Genomic DNA, 18,531 nt, shown 5'->3' on the forward strand with positions numbered 1-18,531 from the left:
CTTTAGTTTGATTCAGTTTGTCTTCTGCCCAAGGGAAGCAAACATGGTAGCACATACCCTAGCTAGATTTCCTGAACCCACTAGAACTATAAAGTGAACGGAGGAGCCTCCTGACTTCCTTATAGATACGCTGGCAAATGATGTAACTGTTTTCTCACATGAAATATAAAGACCGCTCAGGTTTTCCCGATCAAAAAAAAAAGTTAAGACACTTATATTGGGACGGAGGGAGTATAACTGTAGTGGGAATAAACAAAGAAGCTGCATAAGTTTGCGAGGAATTATTTCCTTCCGAGAACCAAGAGCTTTATATTAGCCCAAGTATAAATAAGGTTAGAATCAGAGTGCACCACCCACAGTACACAAAATGGCCTGGGCCTCGCCAGTCCACCACATACACCCTTCATGTTCCGGTGATGCTACTTTAGCACACATTGAGCAGCTATAAGTTGGCGTTCCTTGGTACGTATACTAGACACGAGTAGGAGATTTCCAAGGAACTAAAACCTTACTTTTAATAAGCTTTTGAATCTCCCCAAGTAACCGAGTGATCTCATCTCACAGGTTCAGAACAATACGACTCAGTTTCTTTCAACCCTCCAACTGCAGCCTGCAGGCCCATGGAAACTCAGCCAAATACCATCTCCAACTTGTCCCAAGAGCAGTAACTGGCTTCACCAGGACCTCACTCCCAGCCATGCTTAACCTCACAAAGTCACTCCATAATACTCCCTCCGTCCGAAATTACTTGTCGCATAAATTAATAAAAATAATTGTATCTAAAACTAAAATACATCTAGATTTATATGACAAGTATTTCTGGATGGAGGGAGTAATAATTATATATACATAGACAGGATGCCTGGTTACGATGGTTGTAAACCTGCAGCAACCAAAACCTTCGTCCTAAACAGTTATTTCACCAGCATTTTAGACTATATACACGAGAAGATAGCTACCGGGTTGCCAAGCAAAATGTCGAAAACGTGAGCTACACAAACTCGAACGGAACAGGAAAGAATGACAGGCGTGATACACCCCACCATGAGTATGCCGTTATTTTCTCCTACGCTTGGCAAGCGTGGGCAAACAACTGCCGCCAGTGTTACGCCGCTTCGACCAAGATGCACCCCTGGCATCCGTACTAGCCTCCTCTGCAGACTCTCCAGTCGTCGTCGACGACAAGCCTATACTTTGACCACCGCCTGAAACCCCGGCAATATCCTCGCAGGCATCGCCTGTTCCATCCACCGTTTCCCCGTCAGCCGCTGTATCTTGTTCATCCTCCTCCGCACAGAATCCACCTCCAGTGAAAAGGTATTCTTTTGGCGCAGAATCAATCTGGTCATCATATAACTCAAAGCCCAAGGGATCTTCATTCAGATCTTCGGCGGTGCCTGGGTCCACGTGCATCTGGTCGCTGTTCAGTTCACTTGTATCCTGACGGACCAGATTGGACTGCGCATCACGTCCAGCTGTGTCAATGTCAGTGCCAATTCGGCTCGGGTCATCTTCATCGACTTGATGCAAGGGGAAATTATTTTCATCAGCTTCATGGTCATCATTGACTTGATGCAAAGGGACATTATTGTCATCAGCTTCATGGTCATCTTCCATGTACGTTACTTGTTTCCGCTTCCGGTTTGACTGCAGTAACAACAGCAGCAGCATGCAAATATAGTAAGGTTCATTTCAAGTGCAAACACAAGAAAACCATCCAAAGGTTCACACATGATTCCGATTAATAATGGAGCACAAATTTGTGATTGCAGGCAGGGCTAAGAAGGTAATGTATGGTAGGACTTTTCTAGTCCACAGGGCAGTACTTGACTAGAACCGTGAGATGAATGAGATAAGCACAAAGAATAGAAAAGGCACGGAAATTAGAGGAACTTACCCTACGTACTGTCATTCCTTCTGATATGTATTTGTCGGTGTGCCTTTTATGCGAGTCCTCATCGCCAGACAAATTAGACATTTGAACTTCCGGATCTTCCTCATCTATAGTAGTTTCTTGTCGACCATTCATCTTTTTTCGACCTCTTCCTCTAGAACGACCTGAGGGGCTTGCGGTCTTCTTCTTGCTGACATTTCTCTGTTCTTTCACAAGTTCATCCGCAATGGCGAAGCTATTAGGATCACCAATTTTGTCTTCTTCTTGACTTCCCATGTTTCTAGGTTCAGCACTGGTGTTCCTTTTCCCTCTCGGTTTAGCACGGCTAGAGCGACCTGCCTCTTTCTTCTTGGGTGCATCACTAGTACTGGGACTGTCCTCATTGAGTTCATCCGTTTCTGAGAAAGTTTTCCCTGTGATACCCTTGATAGCTTTCTGAATCCTTTTGCTACGTATTTTTGCAAATCTCTCATTGAATGAATAAAATGCCTCCATGCGCAGCTGAGTCTGCATTTAAGAAAAATATTCCACGTCATCATGCAATGGTTTCAAATAACCAATATTGTTTATTTGATCATCATCATCTCCCAGTTAAATCATCGTCCTTGCAGCAAAATAAAATCCATGCACCAAGACCACAAGTCCAAAACTATTGGTGTATTGAAAAAGCAGACATCATACCCTAAGTGATGCAAGACAAATGGCACTAAAGCCCCGCAGATTTCTGTTCTAAACTGACAGATGTTTAATGGTAGTATTGCACAATATGGTCAAACCAGCAGCAGTCCAGAAATCACACAAAGGGGTGAAACTCTGACATATTAAAACTAGATGTTAAGAATTTTGGATTATATTTCTGAAACAACCAAACCAGAGAGCAAATAGTTATGAAATCAACATTTGGCATAAACCTCCCATAACCAATATCAAAGTATCCTAGAATACACGAAACAGCAGTCGATGATATTCTTGAGGCCAACAACAAACCTCATGCTTATTATACTCTTTTAAAACAGGAAGCAGCAGTTCGTCAGCTTTCTCCTTGTTCCAGCCAAACCTTTCCCAACATAACCTAAAGAAAGTCGACATTACAGTTTCTGTTAGCGGACCAATGATATTTTAAGAGAAAAAGGAGAAATTGCATTACATTACTGCTGCATTCTTTAGAAGGCCAGAGACTTTCTAGAGAATTCTTCCATAAAATTTGGAAAACAAAATTGAGGGGAGAGGGGTGGGTGGGCTGGGGGTGTGATTGACAGGAGGAAGAGAGGATACATCTGATAGCTTGAATGTATTCATAGGGAAGTTTTGTTCTCTTGAAGACAACTTACTTGCGTAGCAAGCTTAAGTCTGGTCTTCCCCAGGAAAAACGTTCTGTTGAATCATCCACTTGGGGAGAAATGTATGCATTGATGACTGTTTCACTAGGAAAAGTGGAAGGAATATGCCAGTTCTTGCTTACGTTCCTCTGATAAATACAGAAATAATAACAGGTGTAAAAGAACTACTCATAATAAACAAATACAGAAGGAGTATTCACCAAGCAACTGAATCAGTTCAACAGCCATCCCGTAACTAGAACATACTTACATGGTTACTCATAAATACTTCCTTGATATGTTGGGTCTCATTAGAAGATTGGTTATTATCAGAACCTTCAACACATTCAGGTTCCAGGCTATTTCCTTTTTCACACGATTCATTTCCACCAGATTTCCTTCTCTTTGAGCTGCCACTGCTTTCCACATCAAATTTCCCCAATATCGCTGGATCCGGTGATTCAATCCATTCTCTGAACTGCCGGAGGCCGTCTTCCTCAGGAAATGCATGCACAACTTCAATAGCATTCACAATGCCAATACCACTGCACAGACAGGATATAAAAGCATAAGCAGGAACGGACAAAAAAATGATTAGATAAAGGTTGTTGCATCATAGATTTTTTTGACACTTTTGTTGCATCATAGATTTTTTTGACATTTTTGTTGCATCAAAGCTAGTGTCGCGAGTGTTATATAAAGAATTGAAGAAGGCGATTCAGTACAATCGTTGCCACAGGATTTATTAGTCATCGTAGCTAATAAGTTTATTTTGCAGACGTTTCGAACCAAAATAGCAATCTCTCAAGCAAAGCTTGTAATTTGTGTATTTCATTAGACAAGATTTCAAAATTGAACTAATAATACAAAACAAAATAACAACCCTTACAAAATAGAACTTGCATTCAATTTCTGGAACAGAAAATTTGATTGCAACAACTCGGTGAGAAAATTTAGTTTTTGTGTACTTTGTTATTAATGTAATAGCTCGCAAATTGTTAGCATGCAAATCACCGTTGAGTTTTACTGTCATAATGCTTTTCATGATTTAATAAAATGTGAGATATTCTTGCCAGCTATTACCTAATTCCTTCAGTGTAGTCACTCCCCAGAAGCATAGCCATACGAATTAACTGTTCCCTTGTTAGTCCAAGCTCTGACTCAATGTCCTGAAAAAGAAGTACAATAATAAGAACTGAAAAGCATGATCCAGCTCAGATAAGCAGACTTCCCTTACGGCTATAGATGGAAAAGCAACGAAGGTTGAAGGAGAAATAGAGAGTAGAAAGAGGATAGACCACTAGACCTTCATAAGGTATGTTTCCACATACTTCCTATCATCAAATATATTTTTATAAACATTCCTTGCCCCAAACAGGAAGACATCTGAATCATCAGTAACAACTCCATCAACAAGGTTGTTAATTTCCATGTAGGCACACTGAGCTTCAGCTTCCATTGGTGCAATTATATACGGCAAGCCGAACATTTGGAGCAATTCCTGTATCACCCAAAGATGTAGCTTAATACTTTTGTACTACCAAACTTAATCATTTTACTGGACCTCAGTTCGGAGATAAAAGCTCCGGCCAAAAATTGTTAGCTAACTGAAAGGAGTTAGGTAGATTGCAACAAACCTGGCATTCAGCAAACATCTCACTGCTGACAGACTCTGCATGGCTTTCAAGTTTTCGCCTTTCATTTCCGAGATCTACCTGTTCTTGTCTAAGAAAAGATATTTCATCCTCCAGATTATTTTCTGATATAATATGGCTATCAGAATTCTCATTTAATTGTGTACTATTGATCTCTGAAGTAGTAGTGTTCATATCTTCCTGAATAACATTTTCCTTTTGTATGGCATCGTCGGCTACCAACTCATCCATCAAAGGTCCCTTCTGGGACACCATGGAGATTTCTCCAATATAAGGATCATTTGTGTTGCATGCTGATTTATGAGAATTCGAAGTGTTTTGCTTGATAACTTCCTCTTTGGGAAATTCATGAATGCTGGCTGCAGACACGATTGCATCATTGTCCTGAACCTTTGGGCTGCAAGATGGCCCTGCAGTATGAGTACTTGTGGATACATCATACACTGGAGAAGACCCCTGCGGATAATCTGTGTTTGTACAAGCTCGTCCATCATTACTCTCCAGTTGAGCTTGTTTTTCATTTTCTTTTCTTTCAGCTTCAAGCACTTCAGGATCATGCATAACACCATCCTCACCAGAACTGTCTTTTATCCTCATTTCTTTGATTGTTTCGTTACCAAAAGAAGCTTCAGAGTGGCAATAAGTTTTAGCAGGAGCTTCAGATGATTTGGGAACATCATCACGAGATTGCAAAGATTTATCTTCACTAGATATTTGCAAATCTTCAGGGATTCCATTTTCATATTCTTGCTTCCCGGAATCCTCCAAACTTCTCTTTATTGCTTCTTGTATGAGAGCCTCTTCTTCTATATCCCCTTTTGGTAATTTACATTGATTGTATTCACTACTAAAAGGAACTTCAGGAACATCGCAGACACCTTCCTCCCATTCCACCTCATCATCAGTACAACAGTTATCAGGAGGTAATGATTGATGATCCTTCTCATCAACCTTCACAGAAAGTGTTTCTTCTATGATACCTTCTTCCCAAATACCCTCAGAGTTGTCAGATTCTTCTGTATTTTTAGCCAAACGGTCATCATCAGCAAACAACTTGGATGAAGTTCCAGAAACTAAATTCAAAAATAGCTTGTCATCATTGTCTTTCACCCCAATTTGATCATCCTCAAAAGATATCTCTATTGTTTCTTTGCTTCCATGACAGGAACCCTCAGAAATGTCATCAGATCCTCCTACAAGTGACGATGTGTGATGGTTGTCACCAATAGTTTCAGCAAAATCTTCACTGAGACCAACAGAGCTTTGCAGCCCATCATTTTCAAAAAGATGTTCTGGAAAATCTGGAGGTTCTTCATTGCTAGTTGATCCTTTGCCAATATTGGCCTGTCCCATGCTTTTTGCTTGCTCGTGCTCTTTGATAAAATCCAAATTCCTTTGAATATCACGGGTCATACGAATTCCCATTCCTCTGACCCTACTTACTCTAATCCTTCCTCTCTCATCACGATATGTCTCAACATCAGGCCCAAAACCCGTTGAAGGCTCACCGCTCTGAGGTTTAATCGACCTAGAACTACTTGAGGGACTGGATTTGAAGATAGCAGAACTAATTTCCCTTTTTGATTTACCGCTATCAACAATCTGCTCCTCTACACCTCTTTGTGTCAACGTCCTGATCCATACAAGTATAATCAGATAAGTAATTCAGCATAGAAATTCCTAAATGTGGTACCCACATTCAGACATAAAGACAGGCACATCACTTACTGTTTATCACCAGTGAATGATGATGAGAAAATGAACTCTCTGTTAGCTTCCGATGCTATTTTTGATGTTTGGATGCCCCCAACATCCTTGCCTGCAGCACCCTTACGAACTTCTTCTATCTCTCGACGAAAAGCAACCGTTTTCAGATAGGACTGTATTTGAAGCTCTGAAAATTTTGCAGGCTCCTGAAACGAGGCAAGGCATTGTAAGACCATATATGAACCCGTCCGTTTTATTTATCATGACTGAAACTCACATAAGTTCTCATAAATCATATTGGTAAAAGCGGAAGGAATGATTGCCGTCCAAAATAATTAGTTTACCGAAGAAGACCAAAATTCCAAGAATTACGGTACACTAGATTTGTAATGTAGCAACGGTGCAACATATTTATCCAAGTAGATACCTTTTTTATTTTCTGGTACTTCTGCCTGTTTTCAGCCATCACCCTCTCCCTCATCTAAAGCAAACACAAAAGATAAAGTAAGATATATTCCTCATTAGTCTGCGATCATATACATATACAGTTGAAGGTAGTACAAAGAAACACCAGTTTAGCCTCATTACCTGAACAAGTAGATCTAGCTGTATTGATGGAGGGAGAGAAGCTAATACAGCAGGATCAATGTCACCAGTTGTCATAGGCTGCAATTGCATCAAAAAATTCAATATATTCAAACAGACTAACAAATCAATCAATCAATCATTGTCCCATGAGAACATAAAGGAACTCTTTCATGAAGAAGAAGAAAGCCAATAAATGGAGAATTTATTGACTTAGATATAACTTACAAATATCATCTCTTCATCATCGTCGTTCTCCTCTTCGTCAATGCCAGTTCCTTCTTGTAATGGAACACTTGCAGGATTGTGTTCCCCTTTGCCAGTCAAACCCGCCTCGTCCTCTGCAGCAAGTGACGCTGCCAGCCTTAACACATGCAATGAAAGTATCAACTTACTGACCTTAACCAGCAAGAAAGCATGTGGAAAGTACAGAAAGACACACACAGTTCATCCAGTTTTTCCTGGTTGATTGGTGCAACCGCCCCCCTGCTGTTCTCGCCATCGTCATTTTGGTTTTGATCTCCATCTGTTTTCTCAGTTTCTTCCCCTCTACTGCTCTCAATTTGCTTGCCCTTAGCATCATGCTTAGCCCTGTCACTTTTGATTTGAGCTGACAATTCTTCAAGCCTACTTGCCTTGAGCTGATAACCAAAGGTTCAAAACCATCAATCTCTTGGTATTGGCTTACTTCATAAACTTACAAGACTGGTACACCTAAAAGATGTCATATCATTTGGTAACAGATTTTCTTTTTTTACTTAAAGGGTTCATTTCCAATTTGCTAACAGAATGGCCATTGAAAGCATGCATTATTAAAAAAAAAACATGCATTTTAGGAAGAAAATGTGGTGCATTCATGGTGGATAGATTATTTAGGAAGAGAAACTAGAAGGGTTAAACTAGATTCTTCCTCGGGTACTTACAATTTATTCTCACAGATAAACTGTTTGCCCAAACAATTCCCACTATGCCGAGCAAACTTTGAAGACGGGTGCTTTACATATATTCTTATAATATGATTGGTTCTGGAAGTAATATAGGAAAAATAACTGGTGAGATAAATTGACGCCTTTAACTCCCAGCAATTGCTGAAATAAACTTTTTATTTTCTAACGGGGTAAAACCCGGATTCCATTATCAGATAACCGAAGTTAACCATGTCAATAAAATAAGTTGAATGGCACATTTTAGCCTATAAAGGCAATGGAACATCTTCAAGCTCACATGGTCAGAGCGTACTTGGTTCTCTTGTAATTAAGACCAAAACAGTGCCCACTATGCAAATAATGAGTACATGTACTGCATAATTGGACAGACAGCGTTTTTTTTTCTTCATCTAAATGTAGCGTCCCCATTCACCACAGCCATCATTCAGTGGGGAAGGGGGGAAGCGACTTACATGGGAGATTAGGAGCTTCTCGGCGGTCTTGCGGACCTTGGCCTGCGCGGCGTCGCGGTTCCGGCGGCGGGCGGCGAGGGTGCGGCGCTTGAGGGCCGGCGTGGCGCCGTCGAAGACGAAGACCGGGCGGGCCCGGAGGAAGAGGAGCTTGCAGATGCGGCGGAGGAAGCCGAGGATGTGGGCGTCTCGGACCATGTCGCCCTTGTCGTCCCGCATCGCCCGCATGAACTGCACCATCCAGATGCTGGCGTCCACCGCCAGCCGCTTCCCCGCCAGGGTCTCCACCGACACGCGCCGCCCCACCGGGGCCAGCAGCCCCCACAGCCCGTGCACGCCCATCCCCCGGTACCCCCGCGGCGGCGGAAGAAGCGGGCGACGGCGGTCAGCGGGGCGCCCAGGAGGCCGGAGGGGCTAAAGCTCGAACGAGAATCGGGAGGCGAAGTCAGGCCCTCGCCATGAGCGAGCCGGGAAGTGGGAGGCCGTCGAGGGGTAAGGAGAGAGGTCAAAGGCGGTTTGCGTTATTGCGCTTTGGGCCGGCAGTGTGCTGGCTTTGTTGGCCCAATTCACAAAGCCCACCCTCATCTTCTCTGGTTACGATAATTGACGCATTGTATGCCTGTGTTATTTCTTGCACCCGAAAAGTTTTGATATAATGGCTTTCACATATGAAAGGTAAAAATGGTTTTGTCTGTGTGTTTTTAGATTTATTATACTAGCAAACATGCCCGTGCGTTGCAACGGGAGAAAATAAATCACCCTTCATATACACTGAACGACCTAAAAAATCATATGAAATCATTCACAATACCATATGAGAAACAACATGATAAGTGATGTTGTGCACAAATATAAAGGTGGGATGATTTTTGAAATAACGAAAGTTGTGTCCAGTTTAGTAGATAATAAAAATATCACCGAGTTGCCGATATCAATTCACGTCTTTGTGGTGTTCCTCTTCAGTGATACCTAAAAATAATCTGTTACCCGTACATATTTTAAAAATAATTTTAGATATAATTATCTTGCAAGATAATATCATATCTGGAATGTACACATTTTTCAGTGATTTTCATATACAGCTTTCTAAATTTCAAGTTAGCATTTAAAAGGAATGAATATTTTTGAAAATACTTGAATCTGCCAAAAAAGTTTAAGAAGAAAATGGTTGGGCCGAAATTAAAAATGGTGTAGCCCATCGGATAAGATGGCCAGGCTGGTCTATCTTACGCACACATGAAATCAAGAGAAAAGAGGAAAATGAAAAAAGGGGTGAAGTGGGCGTCGAACCCGGGTTGGCTGTGTGGGAGTGGAAGGCCCCAACCAGTAAGTTGCCGACATGCATGTGATTTCAGATCGAATAACTTTCTACATAAGTTAACCACCACTCTAGTGACTTTAAAGAAACCGTATCATTTTTTTCACTTATGGATGGCACAGGGGCGTAATTCCTACGAACTCTAGGGGTAAATAACTTGACGGACGAACATAAATCTTATTTGCTTTATTATTAGGTAAGATTTCAAATACTTTATATCTTGAACCGTGTGTCCAATCATGAATTGTTTTCATCGTTGTGTTTCTCGCATCAAGATCTTTGAAACTACATTCTTGTTGATAGGTTTAACGTTTTTTCGAGCAAATATGTGCTTCTAACTAGTATTAACTCGTACATGCAAAATTTACTAACCCATGCTTTCAAGTAAACTAGTTTTTTGCTTTCACGAGGTGTGCTTCACTCAAAATCACAATTGTACTTCACTATTTTGCAAAACCTTCATGACTGATTATATATTTTGCAAAAATCACACTCTTCATGACTGATTATATATTTTATTTTTTGCCCACGAGCTCCTTGAATGTCCAACCTTCACAAAATTTTGCACTACGTTCACACAATAAAAAAATGAAATTTGGATTTATTTTTTATTTTTTATCTTACTGTTCATCGGGTGCATCTGAACTTGGATTTCAGGTTGAATTATTGACATGTGTGTGCTAGCCCGAGACCGATGCTTCAGAAGATTCCCTTTTATTCCGTTGCCGCCGTGTGATTAGGTTGTCTGTCACACTCATCATCGCATCATTCACATCATCAGCATTGCAACGGCACTCTGTTGCCGCCGGTTTTTAAAACTTGCATCTGTTATTAGTTGACGGTTTCCTTTATTTTCGTCGTTGACCGTTTTGAGCCCGACCACACACGCAGGCGCCCGCCGCATCGTTAAAATCTTGTTTTTAAAAGTGTGTATAAAACTTTCTTGGATTTGGTTGAAAATTGGCGTGTGGTCTTATTTTAATGTAGGTAGGCCGTCTCCCAAATTTCGTCCCAATTGGAGTCCGTTTGGTACCCGAACCGTTAAACCTATAACGCAACTATAGTCGGTTTTACCGTCGGACGGTTTCGATGTTTTAAAAACTCTGTCGCCGGGTGCCTGTTTTCCTCTCATCTCCACCTAGCCCCCTCTACACAGCCCACCATATCCGTCCTAGCCAACCCCGCGACCGGAGCCATGATCGAACGCTCCGAAAACGGGCAAATCCCCTAGACCTAGCCCCCTTTCCCTATATAAACAGCCCCCTTCCCTATTTGGTCGCCCCTAACCTAGCCTCGATTTCCACGTTGAACCAACAAACTGTTGGGTAACGTAGCATAAATTCAATTTTTTTCCTACGCATATTCAGATCTTCCTATGGAGAGACCAACAACGAGAGAGGGGTGAGTGCATCTTCATACCTTTGAAGATCGCTAAGCGGAAGCGTTGCTAGAACGCGATTGATGGAGTCGTACTCGCGGCGATTCAGATCGCGGTGTGATTCCGATCTAGTGCCGAACCACGGCACCTCCGCGTTCAACACACGTGCAGCCCGATGACGTCTCCCGCACCTTGATCCAGCAAGGAGGAGGGGGAGGTTGGGGAAGATCTCCGGCAGCACGACGGCGTGGTGGCGATGAAGAGACGAGGTCTCCCGGCAGGGCTTCGGCAAGCACCGGCAGAGAGGAGGAGAAGGAAGAGCAGGGCTGTGCCGAGGGAGAGGAAGATTGGTATCTCCAACAGCCCAAAGTGCCCACTATATATAGGGGAAGGGAGGAGTTGCGCCCCCTTGAGGGTTTCCCTCTCCTGGGAGGGGCGACAGCCCTAGATGGGGAGGAGGTGCGGCAGCCAGGAGGGGAGGAGGGGTGACGCACCCTTCTGGTGGGCCTTAGGCCCACCTGCGCTAGGGTTCCCCCCTTCCCCCTTCTTCTTGCGCCATGGGCTGAGTGTGGGGGGCGCACCAACCCACCTAGGGGCTGGTTCCCTCCCGCACTTGGCCCATCTAGCCTCCCGGGGTCGTGGACCCCCGGGGCCACTTCCGGTGGTCCCGGTGGTCCCGGTACGTTACCGGCGATGCCCAAAACACTTCCGGTGTCCAAAACCATCCGTCCTATATATCAATCTTTACCTCCGGACCATTCCGGAGCTCCTCGTGACGTCCGGGTTCTCATCCGGGACTCCGAACAACTTTCTATAACCTCGTATAACAATTCCCTATAACCCTAGCGTCATCGAACCTTAAGTGTGTAGACCCTACGGGTTCGGGAGGCACGCAGACATGACCGAGACACCTCTACGGCCAATAACCATCAGCGGGGTCTGGATACCCATGGTGGCTCCCACTTGCTCCAAGATGATCTCATCGGATGAACCACGATGTCAAGGATTCAATCAATCCCGTATACAATTCCCTTTGTCTGTCGGTATAGAACTTGCCCGAGATTCGATCGTCGGTATACCTATACCTTGTTCAATCTCGTTACCGGTAAGTCTCTTTACTCGTTCCGTAGCACGTCATCGTGTGACTAACTCCTTAGTCACATTGAGCTCATGATGATGTTCTACCGAGTGGGCCCAGAGATACCTCTCCGTCATACGGAGTGACAAATCCCGATCTCGATTCGTACCAACCCAACAGACACTTTCAGAGGTACCCGTAGTGCACCTTTATAGTCACCCAGTTACGTTGTGACGTTTGATACACCCAAAGCACTCCTACTGTATCCGGGAGTTGCACAATCTCACGGTCGAAGGAAAAGACACTTGACATTGGAAAAGCTTTAGCATACGAACAATATGATCTAGTGCTACGCTTAGGATTGGGTCTTGTCCGTCACATCATTCTCCCAATGATGTGATCCCGTTATCAATGACATCTAATGCCCATGACCAGGAAACCATGATCATCTATTGACTAACGAGCTAGCTAACTAGAGGCTTGCTAGGGACACATTGTGATCTATTTATTCACACATGTATTACTGTTTCCTGTTAATACAATGATAGCATGAACAATAGACGATTATCATGAACAAGGAAATATGATAATAACCATTTTATTATTGCCTCTAGGGCATATTTCCAACACAACGAGCCCCCACCCATTCGCGTGTCTCCTCCCACCTCCTGCGCGGGCCCTAGAAGCCCAGATTGGGCCCCTGGAAGCCCATTTGGGCCTGATCTCGCGCAACCGCCTTTCTCGAGCGCCAGATCGGGGGGATCCCGATCCAGAGCCGCCGCCTGCTGGTCTCGCCGCGACCCAGCGAGCCGAACCACAGCCGCCCCTGTTGGTCACCGACCGGCCGCCGAAGCCACCACCGACGACCAGGACCAAGGCCGGACCCGCGCCCCCTTTCCTTCTCCTTCCTCATCTCCTCTTCGCTCCCTCTCTCTAATCCCCGCTGTCCCGTGTGCAGTCACCGCCAGGAGCTCCGTCGGAGGCCTCCAACGCCACGAATGAGTCCCCATCGCCTGGATCTAAGCTCGCCGCTGCCGAAGTTATCCCCGTCGTCCCGTCAGAGTCCCCTGCAGCTGCCGCCATCTTGTTGTTCATTGCCTCCTCGCTCGGTCCTCGAGGAGGACGAGCACCCATGTCGCTCGTGGCTGCGTTGACCGATGTCTAGCGCTTGGGACGCATCGCTCCCAGCCCTGAGCCGGCCCAGCCTCAGCTAGCTCCACCGTGGCGCAGCTCCGGCCCAAGCCGAGCCGACTGCTAGCCTCCCCATCGCCTGGGCCGATGCCCGCTATGGTGAGCTGCCCCGAGCCTCTGTCGCCCTCTATTTCGCGCCCTAGGCGCTGCCTAATATATTGCGCTTGCCTCTGTTGGGACCAATAGTAGCAATTTGGCCCGAGTAGTTTTTTTTCTTTTAACCGACGATTAAATTGTTTTTCAGAAAAATACATGATTTACAAATGCCCGTATCTTTTAATCCGTGTGTCGGACTGCGACAAGCTATATATGTAACTTGGCTAGAATTTCACGTAGATTAATATTTTTCAACTCTCATGCATGATTAAAATTGTTTAGGGTGTTGGTTGCATCGATTTGCGTGTCGACATGATAGAAACGGTTTAGGTCGTAGTTATTTAACCGTAGCTTCGTTGGAGATGAGCCATATATGTAAATGGACTAGAACAACGAGTAGAATCACATGAACCACTTTGCTTTGCCGTTTAACAAACATAAAATATGATTAGGACAAATCTAGACAGCTTTAGAAGTTAACACATGAGTTCATTTCGGAGATGCTATATGTCGTTTCTGGCCACATTTAAAATGCCTAGATAGGTAGATTAATTTATGCTTCACCCCTTGCCATGTTAACAACATTTTAATATTGTCGTGTTAATAAACGGGAGTGAACTAAATAATTAAACGTGGAGTTTCGTCATATGCAACTCGTTGCATATTGATCTTCACTTAATGTGTAGCGTTTGACTGTGTGAATTGACATGCCATGCCTTGCATATTTAAACCGTTCATGTATCATATTAGGGTGTGCATCATGTCGTGCATGTGTCGTGGTGAATATCGTGTGTTGATTCTTGTTTTCTGGTTTGCTCCGTCTCGATAGAGTTCCGCAAGCGCGTCAGAATGAGAGGACCCGTTCGACTACGTCGGCTCGTCTGCTTCACGGAGTCGTTCTTCTTTCAAGCAGGATCTCACGCAAGATGAACATTTCCCTAGATACCATTACTATCATTGTCATGCTAGTTGTTTCGTTTCTATCATTATGTCTCGCTACCTACCACTTGTTAAATATCAGCCTCCCAACATTGCCATGAAAACCTTCAACCTGTCTACAACCTAGCAAACCACTGATTGGCTATGTTACCGCTTGCTTAACCATTGGATAGTGTTGCTAGTTGCAGGTGTAGTCGCTTCCATGTGCAAACATGAATTCCTTGTTATATCACCATATCATTGCTAATTAATTTAATGCACCTATATACTTGGTTAAAGGTGGAAGGCTTGGCCTTTCTAGCCTGGTGTTTTGTTCCGTCTTTGCCGCCTTAGTTTCGGCTACCGGTGTTATGTTCCATAAATGAGCTCTTCTAACATGCTTGAGGTTGTTATGGGGACCCCCTAAATTCTCGTTTTGAAATAAAGCTCGTCTGGCAAGGCCCAACATTGGTACTATATTTTCCCAACATAATAATTCTGTTAATAATGAAAAACATAGGGCATCATGAACCCGAGGAGTAATTCAACATAATACAGGGAGGGCAGTGTTGATGGTGTTGGTCCCAAATGGGTTGCCTACGGGGCCACCGCGAGGAAACTCGAGGTTTGGTTTTACTCGTAGCTAGTCCCATTCGGTTGTGTCCTGAGAACGAGATACGCGGCTCCTAACGGGTTCGTCAACACGCCGGGCGGTCTTGCTGAATTTGTTTTACCTTACTCGGGCATCTTGTGCGAGGGATTCCGAGGATGCTTTGGGTTATCTCGAGGTTGAGGTTTTCCAATAGGAACCCGAGGAGATCACGTGTTTCCCTGATCGAGGTCATTCTGTCGCAGCGTGTGGTAGTTTGTTATGGACTAGTTGGAGCACCCTTGCAGGGTTAAATCTTTCGAAAAGCCGTGCCCGCGGTTATGTGGCAACGTGGAAACTTTGTTTAACATCCGGTTCTAGATAACTTGAAGTAATGCCAACTGAGTGCGTAACCGTGACTGTCTCTTTCGTGAGCTCCTTCTCCGATCGAGGACACTGTGGGGTTATGCCTGGCATAAGTAGGTGTTCATGATCATTCATTTGATCATTAGTAGTTCATGTCCGCTATGCGTAGATCATTCCCCACTCTTATTCTTGTACTCGTAAGTTAGCCACCTCAAATAAATGCTTAGTCGCTTGTTGCAGCCTCACCACTTAACCTTACCTCACCCATTAAGCTTTGCTAGTCTCGATACCTTTGGAAATGAGATTGCTGAGTCCCTGTGGCTCACAGATTACTACAACATCAGTTGCAGGTACAGGTAAAGAGTTACTTTGACGTGAGCGAGCTGATTGTGCTATTTGGAGTTTTTTCTTCTTCCTCTTCATCGATCTAGGATGGGTTCCAGGCTGGCAGCCTGGGATAGTAAGGATGGACGTCGTTATTTTATCATTTATTTTCGTCCGTAGTCGGACCCTGATTTTCTTCATGATTGTATGTATTGTACTGATGTGACTCTGATGTAGCTTGTGGCGAGTGTAAGCCAACTCTTTATACTCATCTTTTTAGTACATGTACTTGTAATGATATCCATTCTTGCGAAACGACGAGATGCGTTTCTATCCCCGTCGAGGCCCTCGCGCCAAAATAAGGATAGGACCGCATCTTGTGTGTTACAATGTGCTTCTTTTTTGAAAAATACAACTGTGGCACAATCATGTTTCACACGGACCTACACATGTGCTTGACGTGGAAAGCACACGCTCATCCGAGACGTAAACAAAAAAAAACCCAAAGAAAAGACCCATGCAAAAAAGAAAAGTTGTGCTCTCGCGGGTGCGCCCAACGTGTAACATGTGATGGCGGCACACTCATAACCCACCAGCAACACCCGATGTGGGAGCCTTCCAGGGGCGGCGCCTGATTAGGTGCTCCCGGGGAAACCTTTTGTTCTATGTCTTCCTAAACGGCGATGGCAGTGCTCTTGTGTCGCGGTGGTTCATGAGTTCTGTCACTAATATCGATACTTGGTAGGGATGCATTGTGGGAGCTCCGCATAAGTTTGACATGTTCACTTATTTGGGAACGATGATGGCATCGAGAGGAGTTGGTTGTTGTTGTGTTTTGGTAGTTGATTAATTTGGTGTGTTCGAGGGACCATCATGCCTCATTGTTTCTTTGTGAACTTGGAGTTACAGTGAAGGAGCCTTAGTGTGACACTGACATGATATGAGTGGTCGGCTCCGGATTTGCTCGACCCAAACTCGTTGCTTCTCCCCTGTAATGCTCGATGCCAGAGTCAAAGTTGTATGGTTGCCGACATCGGTCGCTGACTATTTGATGAAATAGGCCAATGTGGATTCCGGCGTCTATTTCGACAAGGGGCTCGTTGGTGGTTGCCACTGATGGAGTCAGAATTGCTGGCTCGCGGAGGAGTGCTAGCAATGGCGTCGAAGAGAACTTCAATGGTGTTTTTCTACTCCATGGTTTGTGCCTTCATGTTGATAGCAAGGCCAGTTGGTGTCGCCTTGTGTTGTTGTGGATAGTCATAATGGTTTTCGTCATTTTTCTTCAAATTATTTGGATAGGTCTACTTCTCTCCTGCAAAGAAAACTCTACTTCCTGTTAATTTATTAGACGGGACAGTTTTTTGGCTTTGGTGTGCAGTGACAGAACTAGAGGGTGGACACGGTGATGCATGGTCCATCCTAAGATTTCCACGTAGGCCAGTCATGTCGAGCTGGAGCAGCCACTGTCGGTGTGTTGCACTAGCACTATGGTCTATTGTGAAATTTTTCGTCCAGTTATTCCGAAATCAATTGGAGAAGTCTCCTTCCCAATTATAGATGAGACGAGGCAAATCTCTTGCCTCATTGTTTTTATAGATAGGGAGAAAAAGAAGGAAGCGTGAAGGAAGTCCGTACAACTCTCATGACACCAAAACCTAATCCCACCTGGGCCGACGCCACCCGCGCCGTCTCGGACTACATCTATGTATGGGCCATCGGTCGCACCCACGCGTGAGGGAAACCGATCGATGGCGGCAGCGGGGGAAAGCGGCGGCGACGTGGGCAGCTGCAAGAAGATGCCGTGGACGCAGGAGGAGGACGAGGAGCTGCGGCGCGGGGTGCGCGAGCACGGGCCGAAGAACTGGGACGCCATCGCGCTCGCGCTGCCCGGGAGAGCCTCCAAGTCGTGCCGGCTTCGTTGGTGCCAGCACCTGTCGCCGGAGCTGGACAGCCGCCCCTTCACGCCCGAGGAGGACGAGGAGATCATCAGGAAGCAGCGCGAGTTCGGCAACAAGTGGGCCACCATCGGGCGCTACCTCACGGGACGCTCCGACAACGCCGTCAAGAACCGGTGGAACTCCACGCTGCGCAAGCAGCAATTGGGCCTGGGCGCTCACGACACGGAGGACGCCGCCGATGACCAGGCCGTCCGGGTGTGTATCCAGCTGTTCCCTATGACGGCGGGGGTCTTGAAACAGGAGGCAGAGACCGCTGCGGCGGCAGAGGACGATGTAGCCACCGGCCTGACGCTGGGGCTGCCGGGGCTGGGCGAGGCGGCCGCTGTGGACCTGACTCTGAGCCTCTGATCTGTGCGCCCTTCTAAGTTAGGGTTTTGGCCTTTGGGACGATCCGTGCATCGTTATTTTACGATTTTTTTTTTCTGATTCACATGTGTTGCGACCTTGCTGGCCGTCGTGTTGCAGATGAAGGCCCAGATGCAATATACAAGCAATATATATACGCAAATGTAGAGGTGGAACTCTATTCTTTATCATTCACATCTTACCATGAGACTTGGTAAAACAGCTACGCGTTGTTATGGAGAAAAAATATATATCTAAACGCATCAAAGCGGGGATATGGAGTATGAGTAATAACGTGAAGCTAACTTTTGTACCACCTCATGACGACAATCATCGACCCCCTAGTCTCGGCGACCACTTCCCTTTGTGCGTCTTCTGTCACACGCTTACCACGGACACACTATATATTATCTC

General features: G+C 44.9%; 1 protein-coding gene across 1 annotated transcript; it reads right to left on the bottom strand.

The window, feature by feature from the left end:
- Positions 1-801: 801 nt before the first annotated feature.
- Positions 802-9,053, bottom strand: LOC123449388 (DNA repair protein UVH3). Its single transcript, XM_045126597.1, has 14 exons — positions 8,560-9,053; positions 7,605-7,801; positions 7,389-7,524; positions 7,164-7,241; positions 7,003-7,056; positions 6,597-6,781; positions 4,851-6,501; positions 4,520-4,714; positions 4,297-4,382; positions 3,485-3,758; positions 3,226-3,362; positions 2,882-2,966; positions 1,898-2,401; positions 802-1,647 (listed from the first exon to the last, which is right to left on the bottom strand). The coding sequence occupies exons 1-14, from the start codon at positions 8,896-8,898 to the stop codon at positions 1,057-1,059; spliced, it is 4,512 nt and encodes a 1,503-aa protein (XP_044982532.1). The 5' UTR covers positions 8,899-9,053; the 3' UTR covers positions 802-1,056.
- Positions 9,054-18,531: the final 9,478 nt, after the last annotated feature.

This window comes from Hordeum vulgare, chromosome 4H (genome assembly GCF_904849725.1).
Source record: "Hordeum vulgare subsp. vulgare chromosome 4H, MorexV3_pseudomolecules_assembly, whole genome shotgun sequence".
Taxonomy (NCBI): domain Eukaryota; kingdom Viridiplantae; phylum Streptophyta; class Magnoliopsida; order Poales; family Poaceae; genus Hordeum; species Hordeum vulgare.

Bases quoted from the DNA above. Each gene is read 5' to 3' on its own strand.
- LOC123449388 (XM_045126597.1), bottom strand. From the start codon at position 8,898: ATGGGCGTGCACGGGCTGTGGGGGCTGCTGGCCCCGGTGGGGCGGCGC. The intron at 6,502-6,596 runs GTAAGTGATGTG...TGTATGGATCAG, and splicing joins TCATTCACTGGTGATAAACA to GACGTTGACACAAAGAGGTG. The intron at 3,363-3,484 runs GTAAGTATGTTC...TGTATTTATCAG, and splicing joins AAGTATTTATGAGTAACCAT to AGGAACGTAAGCAAGAACTG.